Here is a 20654-nt window from a genome sequence, read left to right as displayed (position 1 = left end):
TGGTCACTGTGACCCTTTCTGCATTCCATCATTGCTCAAACCTGTTTGTGTAAAAAGGGCCTCCACATCTGAGAGCCAAAGGTTACTGTTAATCATCTTCTTTTTAACTCTAAGCATGTATGCATTGTCTGTGGTAGTCAAGCACAGGTGAATTGTTTTATACATATTTACTTCTTTAAAAAAAATTTTTTTTATGTTTATTTATTTTTGAGAGAGACGGAGACAGAGTGCAAGCAGGGGAGGGGCCGAGAGAGAGTGAGGCACAGACTCTGAAGCAGGCTCCAGGCTCTGAGCTGTCAGTACAGAGCCCGATGAGGGGCTTGAACTTGCAAACGGTGAGATCATGACCTGAGCCGAAGTCGGACGCCTAACTGACTGAGCCACACAGGTGCCCCACACACTTACTTCTTTGTAGACTAATATTCTTTACTCAGGTGTTAACACAGATGTTAAAGCATTAACTCACACTTATATAAAAATTTTCTTTGAGAATAAAGTTGCTGACAGAGTACTTCAATATGAAGGGATATGTAAGAGTATAAATATTGTTTTTGAGACAGATATTTATTTTATTATTAAATTTTTTAATGTTTATTTATTTATTTTGAGAGGGAGAGAGGGAAAGAGAGAGTCCTAAGCTGAGCTCCACACTCAGCACAGAGCCCGATGCGGTACTTGATCTCACTAACTGTAATCATGACCTGAAGTCGAAATCAAGAGTTAGATGCTTTACCAACTGAGCCACATAGGTGCTCCACAAATTTTTATTTTAAAATTAAAAAATAAAATTTTTATTTCACTGGAAGTCATATTCTTGTGTATTTTCCAGTTATAAAAACAATAAAATTTGTAGAAAACCTGAAGTGTTTAGAAAAATAGAAAGCAAGAATAATTTCTTATCTAAGAAGCAACTATTAATATTTAAATAGAAAAAATAAGCCTTAGGTAGCTTAAACCTTTAAATAGGAAAACAAAAGCTTTTTAAATGGGAAACCCACCTGTACACGAACATTTATGTAATCTGGGATTGGGATAACACGGTACCTGTGCAGAAAATCATTAACATAGCAGGCCTCAGGCCTTTAGAAGGCCTTTAGAAGAACTGTCTTCAATTAGCCCTTGGATGGCATCTGGGACCTTGGCACTTGAACTGCTTCCTAATTAATAAAGGTGCCTAGATGGTTTGTACAATCCATGTCATTTATGGTGAACCTGCTTTTCCTCTGAGTCTGGAATTTTGGTACATGGTAAACAGAGCATGTCTATGTGGACAGTGCTCAGTGAAAACCTTAGATTCTGAGTTTGTAATACACTTCCCTGAGCAGAAGCATTGGACATGTTACTGTATTTTTTTGTTTCTGGAGAAAGAAGCATGCATTGTGTGGCCCCTCACAGAAGGGAGAGAACATAAGAGGCCTGTACATGGATTTTTCCAGACTGTGCCTGTCTTTTTCCCTTGCTGATTTTGTCATGTATCATTTTGCTGTAATGTCACAGAAACAGCTATATGCCGAATCCTGTGAATCCTTTTAGCAGATCATTGGAAGTATGGGTAGTCTTGAGGAATTCTGAAACAATAAATACCAAAGGTGGAAAGTAAAATGATTTTTTTGAAAGTAAAATTCCAAAATTACTCAAAAAGCAAACTGAAGATAGGGAAAAGTTACTTTTATTAAATACTAATGATAAAAGGTTAATATTCTTACTGCATAAAGAGTCCATAAAAATTAATAATAAGAAAATTCTGCCTAAGCAATATGGGGCAAACAAAATAATTTATAAGAGAATTTATAAGAATAATTTATAAGGGAAGATGTGAAACGAGCAGTTACGAAAAACTCTTCACTTTCAGAAGTCATTAAATAAATGCAAATTAAAATGACAATGACATGCAAATTTTTAATTTTCAAATTTGCAGCAAGTAAATAAAAATCCTACAAAGCCAAGAGATCATATTCAGTGTTATGGAAGATGGCGGAGAACACTATTTTCATACACTGCTGGTGCCAGCATATATTAGTACTACCTTTCTCATGGACAATTTGATAATTGATATTAACAGTACTAAAGAGTTTGTATCATGAACACAGCTAGGCCACCATAAGGCCTGCCTCTGTATTTGGAAGCATGGTCTTTGTTTTCCTTTAAGTATCAACTTATATGCAAGATATTGTTTACAAGTTATTTAGGAGTTAGACCACTACTAAAGATTTGTATGTGGAAGGCTGAAAAACTACCAATTTATAGAATTTATAAATCAATCTAGAGTTAAAGACTTTATAACCAAAAGTTTTTATCAGTTAAATACATTTTATAATATGAACTAAAGTGAGAGTTAAGATCTGGGATGTGTGAGGAATATGCTTTTCTTTAGCCTAGGGGGGAGAACGGTTATCATGAAAGAAGGCTTATTCACTGGCTAATCAACTTTAGGCAAGAATACATACGGAAGTTGAGGGGCGCCTGGGTGGCTTAGTTGGTTAAGTGTCTGACTTCAGCTCAGGTCATGATCTTGCGGTTCTGGGGTTTGAGCCACGTGTCTGGCTCTGTGCTGACAGCTTGGATCCTGGAGACTGCTTTGGATTCTGGGTCTCCCTGTCCTCTTTGCTCCTCTCTCTCTCTCTCTCTGTGTCTCTTTCTCTCTGTCCCTGTCTCTCAAAAATGAATACACATTTAAAAAATTAAAAAAATGTATGTATGGAAGTTGAAAACCTGGAAATTGATTTTTTAAAAATGATTCATGTATCTCTTAGGAAAGTTTTCACACATCTCAGTTTGAAGACTGCTGCTAAACGGACAGTAAAACAATCTACCCCTGAAATGGACTTATCACTTGTTAGATTTCTTGCCGTGAAATTGCTTAGAGGCTACCATTTTTCTTCCTTCAATGCTTGGCATCTCAAGTGGTCAGGATAGGCTTGGTTGTGCTGCAGTACAAATTAGCCCACCATCTCATTGGCTTTAATACAATAAAAACATCTTTCTTGCACGTCTGTCTTCACTATGTGAAACTTGCAGCCTCCAGGGTTGCTGCAGTAGAAGAGAAACCTGGAGGATTTCATGGGATTAAAAAAAATTATTTATTTATTTTGAGAGAGAGCGAGTGTGTGTGTGTGCACATGCATGAACCGGGGAAGGGCAGAGACAGAGGGAGACCAAAGATCCCAAGCAGGTTCCATGCTGTCAGCGCAGAGCCTGATGCTGGACTCTATCTCACAAACTGTGAGATCATGACCTGAGCTGAAATCAAGAGTTGGTCGCTTAGCCGACTAAGCCACCCAGGTGCTCCTTCATGGGATGTTTTTAAGGGTCTGTACTGAATTGGCTTGAGTTACTTCTATCTATCCATTTCATTGGCCAGACCCCAGGCATTTGAGCCCAATCTCACTGTAAGAGAAAGCTGGAAGTGTGGAGGAGCAGAGGGATTTGGGATTAGCACTGACGTGTATTTTGGTTGTGGCACGCTTTACTCATGATTCAGAAGCCCTCTTTTTGATCAGAGGCCATCATTCTTCCTATAAACTTCTCAAGTTTTCATTAAAATAGTGGCATCCGACAGTTACAAAACCTGTTTGATTGCAAATCCCACAGGAATAATAGCTGCATTCTTATAGGTGAAGGGCAGTTGGTAAGAAACTGGTGTCAATAGGAGGTAGATTATAAATTATTCTAAGTTATTTTTTTAAATTTTTTAAGGTTTATTTATTTTTTGAAAGAGAGAGAGGGAGGGAGGGAGGGGCGGAAAGAGAGGGAGACACAGAATCCAAAGCAGGTTCCAGGCTCTGAGCTGTCAGCACAGAGCCCGATGCGGGGCCCAAACTCATGAATTGTGAGATCATGACCTGAGCCGAAGTCAGATGCTTTAACTGACTGAGCCACCCAGGCGCCCCAATTATTCTAAGTTATTACCCATCTATTTTCTGGTTGTCTCTAAGTGGTATGGTTGGCTCATAACTTGAGTATCACTCCCACACTACCTTTTTACAACTCAGAAATTGTACTTTCCCTGGAATGTCTTCCAGTGGATACTAATTTTTGAAGTACTCTAAGCTCCTAAAATTACCTGTCAAACTATATCATTAGTAACAGATTTTTTCAAGACTTCTAACACATGCCAGAAAGAAAACATCATGCTAACTATTTTAAATAAAGCTTCAGCAGATTAAGAGAACATGCTTTGAAAAAAATGTCCATCTTCTGCTTTCTCACTCCTAAGTTCTGGTAGTTAAGTTCTCTGTAAAATATCAAATTAAAAAAATCCTTTTAATGTATATTACATATTCTATTTGATCAGTTTGTTTTATGACTTGGCCTTTTTTTTTTTTTTTTTTTTTTTTAATGTTGGCTAGTACGGTGGGGAGGGATGCCATGATTGCTGTCACACAGATGAGCCACTTAGCTGGGTATCTGTCAATTATGTCTACTCTCATGCTGCTCAAGTTTGTTTGTGTCCTGGAAACCTTAGGGCCACATACCAGGGGAGTCTTAGAAACAGCTCTAGCAAGCAGGGAATTGATGGCTCCTTCATTACAATTATACTTCTTTGCATGATTGCTCGGCTGTATTCTTATAATAGCTTTCCATCCTAGAGGCTAAATAAATAGAGCGATATACAAACTGCTTGATATATCACAGAAAATTAACAACTGTTGCCCTTTCCAACTGTTTTTCCTCCTATAATCACCCTTTACTCCCATCCAACTTATTCTTGTCTTTCACAAACTGCCAAAATATGAATGTAGATATCCTTCTTAAGTATAGAGTGTTGAGAGTCATATTTTTTTCTGTACCTTAAAATAATTGTGTGTTTTTCTTTTCTTATTTTCCAATCTAGAATAAGTTATTTACTTTAGTAGGTGGTGTGACTGTGTAATACATATATGATAGTGATAATAATGACAAAAGTAAACTTTTAGTAAGCCTTTACTATATGCCAAGAAGTTTGCTGAGCACTTTACACACAACATTTCATGTAATATTGCAAACTCTATGATTTAGGTGTTTCCCATGAGGAAACTGAAACTCAGAGACGTGAAGTTACCTTGAAGGTCATAAGGTAGCAAGTACTGGAGCAGGGAATTGAATCCAGTCAGTCTCCAAAGTTCATGCTCTTTACTATTGAAAGCTCATTTATTAATTTTGACTTCAGTGTGTTCCAGAAGTTCTTTCTGGGTGTCTTCTCAGACAATACAAAATTCTGTTGCCTGATATGAAATGAATTCAGTTTAAAAGTTTTTGTGGTTTATATATACAATGGAATACTACTTGGCAATGAGAAAGAATGAAATCTTGCCATTTGCAACAATGTGGATGGAACTGGAAGGTATTATGCTGAATGAAGTAAGTCGGTCAGAGAAGGACAGATATCATATGTTTTCACTCATATGTGGAATTTGAGAAACTTAACAGAAGACCATGGGGGAAGGGAAAGGGAAAAAATTGTTTCAAACAGAGAGGGAGGCAAACCATAAGAGACTCTTAAATACAGAGGACAAACTGAGGGTTGATGGGGGTGGGGTGGGGGAGAGGGGAAAATGGATGATGGGCATTGAGGAGGGCACTTGTTGGGATGAGCACAGGGTGTTGTATGTAAGCGATGAATCACGGGAATCTACCCCCGAAGCCATTGATATAAACTGTATGTTAGCTAACTTGACAATAAATTATATTAAAAAAAAAAGTTTTTGCTTCATTGAAGTGCCTTGGTGGCTCAGTTGGTTAAGTGTCTTACTCTTGATTTTGGGTCAGGTCATGATCTCACGTTTCAGGGGTTTGATCCCCATGTTGGGCTCTGCGCTGACAGTGCAAAGCCTTGCTTGGGATTCTCTGTCTCCCTCTCTGCCTTTCCCACACACACACACACACACACACACACACACACTCACTCTCTCTCTCTCAAATAAATAAAAATTAAAAATAAATAAAAGTTTTTGCTTCATTAAATAAAATTTACTTATTTTTATGGCTGTGAGATGGCATTGTAGTGAAATATAGACTTCTCTTAATAGATTTGTAATGAAACGAGATTTATGGGATGAAGAGATTCCTAAACGTATCTTATGCATCATTTGAAATAAAACAGGGGCCCTAAAAAGAGATTTGAGAACAGAAGACCAGTATTTTTGGAGACATATGTAACAAAGAGAATTACTTGTCCGTTCATTCCTAATGATGTCAAACTATCCTCTCATATTTGAGGTCTTTTTCTATGTTTTTATTCTTGAAAATGTTTTTCCAATGTTTTTGTTTATTCTGTATGTTTTTTCTTTTTCTTATTTTTTTGCTGATTAGAAACATAATCAAAATTAAGCAAAATTACAGAAAAATAGAACTTAGCTGGTAAAAGTTCTCCATAACTTCTTTTCCCAAGATTTAATCCCTGATAAAATTTCATGAATGCTTCTACAACTACCAACATATATTCTTAATGCTATTATGTATTATTTATAAAATAGGATAATATTATGCATTTTATTCTATAACTTGATTTTATTTTTTAACTAGAAATATATCTTGGTTGTGGCACTTGGCTCAGTGACTGAGTGGCTCAATCGGTTAAGCATCCAATTCTTGATTTGACTCAGGTCATGATCTTACGGTTGGTGAGGTCAAGCCCTGCGTCAGGCTCTGTGCTGACAGTGCAAAACTTGCTTGGGATTCTCTCTCTCCCTCTCTTGTCTTTGCCCCTCCCCCACACCCTGCTCATGTGCACGTTCTCTCTCTCAAGATAAATTAACTTAAAAAAAAAAAGAAATATATATATTGGTCCACTTTTCATGTTAGGATATGTAAGTCTGTTTCATTTTTTTTCTTTTTTTTTAAATTAAAAAAAGTTTATTTATTTACCTATTTAGATGACGAGTGGGGAAGGGGCAGAAAGAGAGGGAGAGTGAGAGAATCCCAAACAGGCTCTGTGCTGTGTGTGCAGAGTCTGGTGTGGGGCTTGAACTCATGAAATGTGAAATCATGACCTGATCTGAAATTAAGAGTCACACGCCCAACCAACTGAGCCACTCAGGCTCCCTTTAAATTTTCTTTAATGTTTATTTATTTTTGAGAGAGAGAGAGAGACAGACAGACAGACAGACAGACAGTGTGTGAGTCGGGAAGGGGTAGAGAGAGAGGGAGACACACAATCTGAAACAGGCTCCAGGCTCTGAGCTGTCGGCACAGAGTCCAGTCAGGACTCGAACCTACGAACTGTGAGATCATGACCTGAGCCAAAGTTGGATGCTTAACCAACTGAGCCACTCAGGCACCCTTGTTTCATTTTTTAAAATATCTATATGAGAATCTGTTGTATGAATGTGCCAGTGCTTATTTAACATTTCACCTGTTGGTGGATTTTTGCATTGTTTTGAATATTTTGCTTCAGTATTTTCATTTCTTTAAAATTTTAGTAAGAGTGTGTGAGCAGGGGAGAGGCACAGCGAGAGAGAGAGAGAGAGAGAGAGAGAGAGAGAGAGAGAGAGAGAGAGAATGTTAAGCAGGCTCCTCACCCAGCGACTGGGGAGCTTGACCCTGAGATCATGACCTGAGCTGAAATCAAGATTCAGTCACTCAGCCAAGTGAGCCATCCAGGTGCCCCTATTTTGCTTCACTATTAAACATAGTGGGGCAGTTCATAAGAAGATGTATGAATGGCCAATTATTACACAAAAATATGTGCAATATCATTATTCATCAGGGAAATGCAAATTAAAACCACAACAAGAAATATCTACCCATTAGAATGACTAACTTTGAAAATAACAGCAATTTCCAGTGTTGCAAGGATGTGAAGCATCTAGAACTCACATGCACTGTTTTACAACCACTTGGAAGATCTGTTTGGCTGTTTCTTAGAAAGTTAAAGATACACTTAGCATATTACCCAGACATTTCACTAGGTATTTACCCAAGAAAAATTAAAACATGTTCATACAAAGACTTGTACATGAATGTTCATAGCAGTTTGATTCATTGTAGCCTAAAACTGGAACCAACTCAATGTCCATCAACAGCTGAATGCATAACAAATGTGGTATATCCATATAGTAGAATACTACTCACTTATAAAAATGCAACATGAATGAATCTCAAAATTTAATGCTTTATGAAAGAAGCCAGACATACAAGAGTCTCTATTAAGTGATTTCATTTACATAAAATTCTAGAAAATGCAAACTACATTTTAGTAACAGAAAGCAGATCATTGGTTGCCTAAGGCTGAGAGTGGAGGGAGAGGTAGTTTGCAAAGGAAGAATCTTCTTTCACAGGAAGAAACTTTCAGGGGATGGAGAGTTCTATTTCTTGATTGTGGAGGTGACTGCACAAGTATATATATCTGTCAAAACTTAATTGTATAATTTATTATATGTAAATTATTTTTAACAATGTTGATTGAAAAACATTTGAAGTACAGCTGAAAATCAAAACAAAAAGGTTCTGCAATGAACATTTTTTTTTTACCCGTGTCTAGGCATACTTGTGGAATTGTTTTGTGAATTAAATGCCAACAACAGGATAACCTAGTATGAGGATATTAACATTTAAAAAAATTTTTTTAATGTTTTTATTTATTTTTTGAGAGAGAGAGAGAGAGAGAGAGAGAGAGAGAGAGAGAGAGAAAGAGACAGAGTGTGAGTGGGGGAGGGACAGAGAGAGAGAGGGAGACACAGAATCTGAAACAGGTTCTGCAGGCTCTGAAATGTCATGACAGCACAGAGCTTGATGCAGGACTTGAACTTGCAGACCACGAGATCATGATCTAAGCTGAAGTTGGATGCTTAACCGACTGAGCCAACCAGGTGCCCCTAACATTTAAAATTTTTATGCCCTACAAAGTTGTTAGTGATTTATGTGTATGAAAGTGCCCATTTCACCACACCCTTGCCAATATTGGGTATTATAAATATTTGCCAATCTGGTGAGAAAAATATTATTATTATTATTATTTTCATCTTTTCATAGTAGATGAAATTGCTATGAATGTCTTTTGTTACGCATACTAGAAATTTTTATTTATCTGTGAATTGACTGTGTATATTTCCAATTTTTCCATTCTTTCTTTCTTACTGATTTCTAACAGTATTTTATATGTCATAAAAACCTTTGTCTTTTATTTTTATTGCAAATATTTCCATTCTTCCAGTATGTTATTTATCTTTTAAGTTTAATCATGGTATCTTTCATTGTACTGAGTTTAAAATTTTATGTAGTCAGAACTGTCAACTTTGATGATGTTTTAATTTCAAATTTTTTTTTTAGATAGAGAACTTTTCTCAAAGTTTCTCAAACGTTCTTGCTTTAATGGTTGCATTTACTTTAAATTTTATTTGTATTTAGATCTTAGAACTTAAGTGTAGATCACACTTCTTTTCTATATGGATAATCAATTTTCCTAACACTGTTTCTTAAATAATTTATCATTTTCCCACTGATTTGAGATTTCTTCTTTGTTATGTAATAATTTTTCATTTCTATGTATGGCTGTTTCTTTGTTTATATGTTAATATCTTATTTTAAAAATTACACTTTTATTTTTACCTTGTAGGCTAAATATTCTTCTCCCCACAAAAAATTTTTTCTAGGCTATTCTTGATCATATACTCATCAAGATGAATTTTAGAATCAATTTATCAAATCTTCTTTACCTTTTCTTCCCCTGTGGCCCACCCTTCCAAACTGTGTTTTGATGATGGCACTCAGGTTTGTTTGAAAGCTTCCCAAGGCTGGTCAGGGCTTTCTGGTTGAGGTAGTGCTGATCTTTCTCTTGCCTCTTTTATACAGTTAATTCTCGTTATTAGAAGTAGTTTTGTTCTATAAACTGTGAACACCAAATTAGTGAATACTGAACCATTGCTCCTGGGGGAAATATAGGATTAAGTTCCTGCAAGTCTTTGGTCACACATTTTTGTCTACCAGTTAATTCACATAATGTTGTATTATGGGTGTTTCTGTTTAAAGTCGCCTTATTTAATATATATTGTTGATTCATTAACATTGAATCCATGGCCATAGCATTATAACTTATATAGTTATAGTCATGCCTGAACAAAGCTTATCTAACACATATTTTCTCTATAGGGTTCATCATGGTCTTCTTGCACTTAAGAACACCAGACAGCAGGGGCGCCTGGGTGGCGCAGTCGGTTAAGCGTCCGACTTCAGCCAGGTCACGATCTCGCGGTCCGTGAGTTCGAGCCCTGCGTCGGGCTCTGGGCTGATGGCTCAGAACCTGGAGCCTGCTTCTGATTCTGTGTCTCCCTCTCTCTCTGCCCCTCCCCCGTTCGTGCTCTGTCTCTCTCTGTCCCAAAAATACATAAACGTTGAAAAAAAAAAAGTTAAAAAAAAAAAAAGAACACCAGACAGCACTTCAGCACTACTCTTGGGGCCATTTTATTTATTTATTTAAAAAAATTTTTTTTCTTTATTTTTGAGAGAGAGAGACAGAGTGCAAGCTGGGGAGGGGCAGAAAGAGAGGGAGACACAGAATCAGAAGCAGGCTCCAGGCTCTGAGCTATCAGCACAGAGCCCAACACGGGGCTCAAACCCACAAACCATGAGATCATGACTTGAGCCGAAGTCGGATGCTCAGCCGACTTGAGCCACCCAGGCGACTTAGACTTGGGGGCTATTTAAAAAAAAATTTTTTTTTTTAACATTTTTATTTATTTTTGGGGGCTATTTAAAAAAATTTTTTTTTTTAACATTTTTATTCATTTTTGAGACAGAGAGAGACAGAGCATGAATGGGGGAGGGGCAGAGAGAGAAGGAGACACAGAATCAGAAGCAGGCTCCAGGCTCTGAGCCATCAGCCCAGAGCCCGACGCGGGGCTCGAACTCATGGACCGTGAGATCGTGACCTGAGCTGAAGTCGGAAGCTCAACCGGCTGAGCCACCCAGGCGCTGGGGGGCTATTTTAAATGGTGAAATCACCAACAAAACAGCACAGAAACGTGAAAATGTGACACTAAGTACACCACACTAAGGACACTTGTTTACGGTATGAGACCTGAAACAAGAAGGCCTAACAAGGCAAAACAAGAAGAGTGTTGCTGGGAACATGTACATCAAGTGACTGAAATTTTTCTGCATTCTGTGCATGGCCTGGAATGACTGCAAAAGCATTGAAAATGTTGATTTTGGAGTTAATGAGTAGTTGAATCCTCAAATACAGAATCTGCGAATGATGACAATAGACTATAATTTCCCTTTGAAGCTGCTGCAGTGTGTAAATAATTAAATGGAAAGCCTCAGAGTGTAATATTTATCAAAACATTGCAGGGGGCAGTACAGCAAAATGATTCCTCAACTGTCGCTCATGAATTTAACATAACTTATAGTTTATTTTTTAATTTTTTGTTTTTTTTTAATTTTTTTTAACGTTTATTTATTTTTGAGACAGAGAGAGACAGAGCATGAACGGGGGAGGGTCAGAGAGAGAGGGAGACACAGAATCCGAAACAGGCTCCAGGCTTTGAGCTGTCAGCACAGAGCCCGATGCGGGGCTCGAACTCACGGACCGCAAGATCATGACCTGAGACGAAGTCGGATGCCCAACCGACTGAGCCACCCAGGCGCCCCTATTTTTTAATTTTTAAAATCAACATTTTATATATACTTCACATCTATATGGTTAATTACGAAAAATAGTAAACCTCTGATGCCTCTCTGCCCCTTTTTCCCAGAGACAACAAATGTCAATTCTTTTAGCTGTTTCTTTTAGCTTTTACCTTCAAATCTCTAAGTAATGTAATTATAATACTACTTCTTCCTTTTGTTTTTAGGAATTATCTGTAGTGAGAAAGACTAGCTCTCTTTCACCACCATGCCAACAACTACACATACACTTTCTATCTTATCAAATCATACATTTTGCTAGATCGGAATTCAAGTATTTGCATCATTATGATTATACAATTATTCTTCAGATTTGGATGACATTGCTGCTCTTGCACACCTTTTTGTTTTTCCTTGTGTTAATATTTGTATGGCTTCTTTATTTACTTTCTCAATATATGTCCTTAATTCACCCCCAACTGAACCATGAGGATATTTCAGCTATTGTGTTAGTATTTTCTTTACTTTCATTCTGAAGATTCCTTTCAACTTTCTCCTTTAGATCCCTCATTTTCTGGATCCCTTATCTTCTTATTTCTTTAAAAAAATTTTTTTTAACATTTATTCATTTTTGAGAGGCAGAGAGAGACAGCATGAGCAGGGAAGGGGCAGAGAAAGGGAGACACAGAATCCGAAGCAGGTCCAGGCTCTGAGCTGTCAGCACAGAGCCCGACGTGGGGCTCGAACTCAGGAACTGCGAGATCATGACCTGAACCGAAGTGGGATGCTCAACCGACTGAGCCACCCAGGCGCCCCTCTTCTTATTTCTTTTTAAAAAGTGTTTATTTATTTATTTTGAGACGGAGAGCAAGAGAGAGTGCACTTGCTTGCGTGAGTGGGGGAGGGGCAGAGGGAGAGAGAGAATCCTAAGCAGGGCCCCACTCTGTCAGCACAGAGCCCAACACGGGGCTCGAACTCACGATGCTGGGATCCTGACCGGAGCTAAAATCAAGAGTTGGTCACTCAACTGACTGAGCCATCCAGGTGCCCCTCTTTCTTGTTCTGTTTTTGGTGAACCATATCCTCTAGAAATAATTTTCCCAAGAAGGGATGGGAAGGTAAAATTTTTCTGATTAAAAAGTTTCTTTTTTCTACCCTCACACAAGACTCATGGCTTGACTGGGTTTAGAATTTAAAAGAGAAATACATATTCCTTTCAAAAATTTTAAGGTTTTTGTTCCATTTTTATGTCTTAGCTTCCAGTACTGTTGAGAAATTCAATGAGATTCTGTTAGCCAATCCTTTATATATGCTTGTTTCCTCCCTAGAGATTTTTCAGATCTTCTTTTGGCAGAGACAAAAAATCGTAGTGTTCCAAATTCTTACACTGATGTGCCTTGGTGTATGTTTTTAATTTATTTATTTGTTTTTAAATTTCTAGCACTTTGTCACCTTTTAAAATTTTTATTGTGGTGGTTCCGTGAGTTCGAGCCCCGCGTCAGGCTCTGGGCTGATGGCTCAGAGCCTGGAGCCTGTTTCCGATTCTGTGTCTCCCTCTCTCTCTGCCCCTCCCCCGTTCATGCTCTGTCTCTCTCTGTCCCAAAAATAAATAAACGTTGAAAAAAAAAATTAAAAAAAAAATTTTTATTGTGATTGAGACACAATGTTACATTAGTTGCAGGTATATAATATTGTGATTTGACCACTTTAATATATGCTATATTCACCACAAGTGTAGCTACCATCTGTCACTGTACAATGCTATTACAACACCATTTATCATTTTTCCTATCCTGTACCTTTTTTTTTTTAAGTTTATGTATTTATTTTGAGAGAGAGAGAGATTGAAAGAGAGAGCACAGGAGTGGAGCAGAGAGAGAGAGGGGAGAGAGAGAATCCCAAGCAGGCTCTGCACTGACAGTGAGATCATGACCTGAGCTGAAATCAAGAGTTGGATGTTTAACTGACTGAGCCACTCAGGCACCCCTCCTATGCTGTACCTTTCATTCCCATGACTTATTCATTCTTGGTGTGTGTCTTTATTGTTATTAATTTAATTTGATTTAATTAATTTTTAAAAATTTGAGTATATTTGACACGTTACATTGGTTTCAGGTATACACTATAGTGATTTGACAAATCTGTATGTTAATACTACCCTCACCACAAATGTAGCTATAATCTGTCACCATGCAATGCTATTACCATATTGTTAACTAGAGTCCTTATGCTTTGCCTGTTATCCCCATGACTTACTCATTCCATAACTGGAAGCCTGTATCTCTGACTCCCCGTCAACCATTTTGCCCATCCTCCTACCCCCTCTCCTCTCTGGCAAGCATCAGTTTGTATTTATAGGTCTGATTCTGCTTTTTGTTTGTTTATTCATTTATTTTGTTTTTTAGATTTCACCTCTGAGTGAAATCATGTGATGTTTGTCTTTCTGTCTGACTTACTTCACTTAGCATAATACCCTCTAAGTTCATCCGTGTTGTTGCAAATGGCAAGATCTCATCTTTTTAAAGGCTGAGTAATATTCCACTGTGTGTGTGTGTGTGTGTGTGTGTGTGTGTGTGTGTGTGTGTATCATATCTTCTTTATCCATTCATCTATTGATGAACACTTGGGCTACTTTCATATATTGGCTATTGTAAATAATGCTGCAATAAACATAAGGGTGCATGTATCTTTTCAAAATGGGGTGTGTCTTTTTAAAGTCTAGGCAGGGCATGCAGAGCCCCCCTCCTTTTTTTTTGAGATATAGAGGGGAAGGGCAGAGAGGGAGAGAGAGTATCTCGAGCAGGCTCCATGCTCAGCACGGAGCCCTATGAGGGACCTGATCTCATGACCCTGAGATCAAGACCCTGAGATCACGACCTGAGCTGAAACCAAGAGTTGGAAGCTTAACTGACTACAGCACCCAGGTGCTGCAAGGTCCCTTTCAGTCTGGAAAATCATATCCTTCAATTCTGTGATCTTGATCTGAATTATTTATTAATGTTCTCTCTTCTGTTTTTGCTGTTCACTCTTTGAGAAACCTGTATTATTGGAATTCCTAGGCTGATTCTTTTTTCCTCCCTCTCCTCCATTTTTCACTTTTATCATTTCTTTTTGTTCTACTGAGTGATTTTCTTTTTTCTTTTTTTTAAATTTTCTTAATGTTTATTTATTTTTGAAAGACAGAGTGTGAGTGGGGGAGGGGCAGAGAGAGAGAGGGAGACAAAGAATCTGAAGCAGGCTCCAGGCTCCAAGCCATCAGCATAGAGCCCGACGCGGGGCTTGAACCCACAAGCTGTGAGATCGTCACCTGAGTCAAAGTTGGACACTTAGCCAACTGAGCCACCCAGGCGCCCCTGGGTAATCTTCTTATCTTTATCTTTCTGCCTTTCTCTTACATTTTCATTCTTCTGTCATTTTTTAAAGTTCCAAGATCATATTTTCATTCTCTAAATACTTTTTACAAGTGTCCTTTTCTGTTTTATAGGTGCATGTTCTTCATTTTTCTGATAATATTGATAATTTTTTATGGACATAAAACTTGCATAAAGTAAAATTCTTTTTGGCATGTAGTCCTGTGAATTTGGGCAAACATATAGAGTCATGTAACCATCACCATAATTACGATATAGAACACTTCCCTCACCTCTCAAAACTTGCAGTCATTCTCTCTTCATTCCCAGCCTCTCCCAACTCTTACCTGTTTTCTATCTCTATCCTTTGTCTTTTCAAGAATGTCATATTGATGGAATTGTAATGTAGTTTACCTGCCTTATATCTGTTTGCTCTGAGTTTCTTTTTCATGTTTGCCTTGGTCTCTTTCTTTCCTGATATAGGTTTTCCCTATATCTTGCTGATTTTTTGACTGTTCTTTTATACAATAGGAGATGGACATTTAAAAAGCTGATTAGAGGGGCGCCTGGGTGGCTCACTTGGTTAGTGTCTGACTTTGGCTCGGGTCATGATCTTGCAGTTCGTGAGTTCAAGCCCCGTGTCCGACTCTGTGCTGACAGCTCAGAGCCTGGAGCCTGCTTCAGATTCTGTGTCTCCCTCTCTCTCTGCCCCTCTCCTTTTCATGCTCTATCTCTCTCAAAAATAAATAAACATTAAAAAAAAAATAAAAAAAAATAAAAAGCTGATTAGAAACTGTATGCATGGGTCGAGCTTTGTCATGGACTGAATTTGTCCCCCTCAATTTATACCTTGAAGTCCTAACCCCCCACATCTCAGACTGTTTTTGGAGATAGTTCCCTTAAAGAGATACTTACATTAAAATGAGGCTATTTGGGTGGGTCTTTACTGGTTGGTGTCTTTATAAGAAGAAGTTAGAACATAGAGATATCAGGGATGTAGTGCAAAGAGGGATGACCCTGTGAAGAGGCAGCAAGAAGGTGGCCATCTGCAAATGAAGGAGAGAGGTTTCAGGAGAAACTAAACTTGCTGATACCTTGATCTTGGACTTCTAGTCTCTAGAACTATGAAAAAATAATTCCTATTGTTGAAGGCACTCAGGCTATGGTATTTTGTTACGGCAGCTCCAGAACACTACAATAAGGTTTCTTGATTGACAAGTTTCAATGTCGGGTGATATGATATGGCTGGACTTTTATGTGTCAATGACTACTAGTGTGTGTCAATAACTTTTAGTTATTTTCTCTTGGATTGATAAAATTCTTTTCCAAAGAGGAATTTTCAAGTAAAGCTATTTGACGTGGCAGCTAGAGAAGAAAGGGATTTGGAGACTTATGGAGTGGAGAAGATTTGCAATAGCTGTTTTGGGAAGAGGTGGGTTGAGCAATAAGTTGTTGAGTAACAGTGAATTTGAAGTTAGGCAACTTGATTTTATAGGGGACAAAACTCAATAGCCTCTCTTCATCAGCTTGATGTTTATGTTGCAGTGTAAGTGACAAGGATGGTAAGGGTGCTTGAAGCAATGTTGTGTAGGCTCCTTAAGGAACTGAATTAAGCATGGGCACAAGTTTCAAGTAGATGTTTATTTATTTTTAAAACATTTATTTACTTATTTGTGGGGAAGGGAGCATGAGTGGGGGAGGGGGAGAGAGGGGGAATCCCATGCAGGTTCTGCACATTCAGCACAGAGCCCAACTTGGGGCTTGATCTCACAAACCTCAAGATCATGAATGGAGCCCAAATCAAGAGTCTGATGCTCAACTGACTGAGCTACCCAGATGCCCCACAAGCAGATGTTTACTAGAAGAGGTATGATAATGGCCAATAAACATATGAAAATGTGTTCAATGTCACTTGTCATCACAGCAATACAAATTGAAACCACTATGAGTGTATTACCCAGTGTCCAAGATGGCTGCAATGATCCTTACCTCCTCATACACCCTTGTGTATGGAGTACTCCCTAATACTGCACCAGAGTTGGCCTATGTGACTAATAGCATATGGTAGCTGTGATAATATGTCACATGTGAGATTAGGTTATAAACACTGCAGCATCCATCTTGGCACCAAGAAACGCCACCTGTAATATTGCTGCAATGGGACTGTAGTTTTTTCACTGTGTTCCATTATGGCAATCTATTAATGCATTGTGGCAAAATGAGGATTTTTTTTTCTCCTCATCTTTCTGTCCTTTCTTTCCCTCCACAAACATTTTTTAAATGGTATTTTTAAAGTTTACTTATTTTGAGAGGGAGGGAGGGGCAGAGTGAGGGAAAGAGAGAGAGACTCCCAAGCAGGCTCCGTGGTGTCAGTGCAGAGCCCAACACAGGGCTTGAACCCATGAACTGCGAGACCATGGCGTGAGCCAAAATCAAGAGTTGGAGGCTTAACCGACTAGACCATCCAGGTGCCCCTTTAATTTTTTTTTTTTTTTTAATGTTTATTTTTGAGAGAGAGAGAGAGAGGGGCAGAGAGAGAGAGGGGGACAGAGGATCCAAAGTGGGCTCTGAGCTGACAGCAGAGAGCTTGATGCAGGGCTCAAACTCACGAACTGTGAGATCATGACCTGAGCTGAAGTCTGATGCTTAACTGACTGAACCACCCAGGAGCTCCAGCAATTTCTTATTTTAAAAGAATGAATGGGCTGATTTCAAGGAGCAAGTGCCCACTATATGGAATTTCAGTGTTCCTTACCAGAACATTGAGGTAATGTCCTCTTAGCTGAGGACATTCCTAGCTAAGAATTGTTGTGTCTCTTGTGATCCTTCTCAAGACTATAATGATATGTGTGTAAATGTGTGGTATATGTGTAAATCTGTAACTCTTATTCTTAATCCACTGGTGATGGAGATGCATTAAGATTTTTAAAAAAATGTATTGACGTGAGGAACTCCCAATCATTGCTGGTGGGAATGCAAAACGGTACAGCTACTTTGGAAGGTGGGGTGGAAAACGAAACATACTCTTAACACACTTTTCAGTAATCAGCACTTCTTGAAAATTACCCAAATGAATTGAAAACTTAATGTCCACACAAAAACCTGCACACAATGTTTTAGCAGCTTTCTTTGTAACCACCAAACCTGGGAAGCAACCAAGGTGCCCTTTAGTAGGTGAATGGATAAATAAACTGGTCTATCAAGGTAATGGAATATCATTCAGCACTGAAAAGAAGTGATCTGTCAAGCCACAGAGGAAACTTAAATGAATATTATTGCGTGAAAGAAGCCAATCTGAAAAGGCTACTACTGTGTGATTCCAACCATATGACATTCTGGAAAAGGCAAACTGTGGATACAGTAAAAAGATTGGATTACAGGAGTTTGAGGTGGGGAGTAAGGGATGAATAGGCAGAGCAGAGAGGATTTTTAGGGCAGTGAAAGTATTCTGTGTGTTATAATGTTTGATACACGCCATTATGCATTTGTCTAAACCCATAAAATGTACGAGAGCAAGAATGAACTCTAAAGTATGCAATAGTGATGTGTCAGGGTAACTTTGTCAGTTGTGAAAAATGTGTCACTCTGGTGAGGGATGTTCAAAATGGGCGATGTTGGGCACATGTAGGGAAAAGAAGTACATGAGAATTCTTTGTAATTTCTGCTCAGTTTTGCTGTGAATCTAAAAACTTCTCTAAAAAAGTCTATTTAAAAAATGTATTGAACCAGTAGTTCATCATTTTTCCCCATAAATTCAGCGTGATCTCAGTCATCATGATCTAAACTTTGTAAGCCATTTGGCTAGAATTTGACTTTGTGATTTAGTGTTGATGTTAAATATTTTTAGTGAATTAATGATACAATTATTGACCTATCTGCTAATTTTTATAGCTGGTGGGTGAAGAGAAAAAGGAAATACACATATTTTTTATATGTAAATATTTTTTGTAAATAAATTATTTAATAAACTTTAAAAATTCATATTTTCTCCCTGTTTGAAGTGTAGAATAAGTATGTGGAGGTCTTTGTTGTTCTTTTTTAGTTGTTAGTAATTTTTTGTTGTTTAGTTCACTTTTTATTTATTTTTTATGACTTTATTTATTTTTTTTTATAGCTGTTTCAGGTTTACAGCAAAATTGAGAGGAAGGTACAGAGATTTCCCATATACCCCTTGCCTACACACACCTCCATTATTCATATCCCTCCACCAGAGTATAATTTGTTACAAAGTGTATTGACACAGTGCCCTAAAAGTCCTTATTTTTCATTAGACAAATTATCTTAGGTGTAACTGTGGACTTTATTAATAGGGTATTAGAGGTTGTAATTTTTACAGATTGACTTAACTGGATCAGGTCAAAAGTTTCTGTGTTACATATAAAGCAGAAATATAGTAAAGGAAAAAAATATAGTTTTGGTAGTAATAGAGATTACTTAAAACAGAATATTAACAATTTTGCCCTTTTCCTTCTGAAAATTCGTCATCAATGCTCTTTAAAATATTTTCTGTGTTTTGCCAGATACTGACAATATGAAGCCACTGGAGGGTGTAAAAATTCTGGATCTAACAAGGTTTGTATTGGTTTATCTATGTTTTGGTGATTGAATTTTCCCTTCTTTCAAAAAAACATTCATTCATTTTTGGGTTTTAATGCTTACTATTAAAATTTTAGAAAAGAAAATAAAAAAATGGTATAATTTCATCATTCTAAGAGATAATTAGTATAATATTTGCATTTTTTTCAATCTGCATATTTATGTATTATTTTTAAAGACAAAAATTAGAACCATACTGAAATTACAGTTTTTACCCACATTTAAAAGATAATGTTATATTCTGAGTATTTTTCCATGTCATTAAAAATTCAACAAAAATGTAAGATGATATTTTATTGTATGGTTGTCACATAATTACTCATCCCCCAAGATTTCACTATTATAAATTAGGCTTCCTTCCTGATGTACAATTCCTTTTCATCAATCTTTGCCTCAGGAAATCTTAGGATTTCTTCCTCAGGAGAGAACGCTGAAAGTGGAATTACTGCATCAGTATACTTTTTAAAGCTTTTAATACATAAGGTCAAATTGCAATTCTGAACAGTTTTAACAATTTTAAATCTTGCTAGCATTATATGAGCTTGTCTGTGTTAATGGATTATTAAGAAAAGAATTAATATAAACATCTTCAAGGTGGTGATTACTTGTCATTGTTAATATTGTAGAGTACTGGCGGGACCTTTTGCTACTATGAATTTAGGAGATCTTGGAGCAGAAGTTATAAAAGTGGAAAGACCAGGTAAAGCTATTACTCCCTTTAAAACATAGAAACAGACTAATACAGTTTTTTTAAAGATTTTATTTATTATTATTATTTTTTAAAGTTTATTCATTTTTGATAGAGAGAAGGAGAGAGAGAGAGAGAGAGAGAGAGAGAGAGAGAGAGAGAGAGACAGAGCTTGAGCAGGGGAGGGGCAGAGAGGGAGAAACAATCTGTAGCAGGCTCCTGGCTTTGAGCTGTCAGCACAGAGCCATGAGATCATGACCTGAGCGGAAGTCGGATGCTTAACTAAATGAGCCACCGAGGCGCCCCTAGGATTTTATTTTATTTTATTTATTTATTTATTTTTTTTATAAAAATTTTTTTTTCAAAGTTTATTTATTTTTGGGACAGAGAGACAGAGCATGAACGGGGGAGGGACAGAGAGAGAGGGAGACACAGAATCGGAAAGAGGCTCCAGGCTCTGAGCCATCAGCCCAGAA

The 20654-nt window shown here is 37.6% G+C and overlaps 1 protein-coding gene across 3 annotated transcripts in view; it reads left to right on the top strand.

Annotated features, from left to right (window-relative positions):
- SUGCT (succinyl-CoA:glutarate-CoA transferase) overlaps positions 1-20654 on the top strand; it is a 760453-nt gene that overhangs the window by 8673 nt on the left and 731126 nt on the right. For 2 of the 3 annotated variants that reach the window (XM_045053214.1, XM_011280299.4), the window contains exons 2-3: positions 19415-19466; positions 20117-20190. In XM_045053214.1, the coding sequence (XP_044909149.1) occupies positions 19415-19466; positions 20117-20190 (126 nt within the window). Of the gene's footprint in view, positions 1-16174; positions 16327-19414; positions 19467-20116; positions 20191-20654 lie in introns of those variants that run through there. The other variant, XM_045053213.1, reaches the window with a different exon arrangement.

Source organism: Felis catus, chromosome A2 (genome assembly GCF_018350175.1).
Source record: "Felis catus isolate Fca126 chromosome A2, F.catus_Fca126_mat1.0, whole genome shotgun sequence".
Lineage (NCBI taxonomy): Eukaryota > Metazoa > Chordata > Mammalia > Carnivora > Felidae > Felis > Felis catus.
Note: the sequence above shows the minus strand (reverse complement) of the source record. Positions and strands in the feature narration are given on the sequence as shown.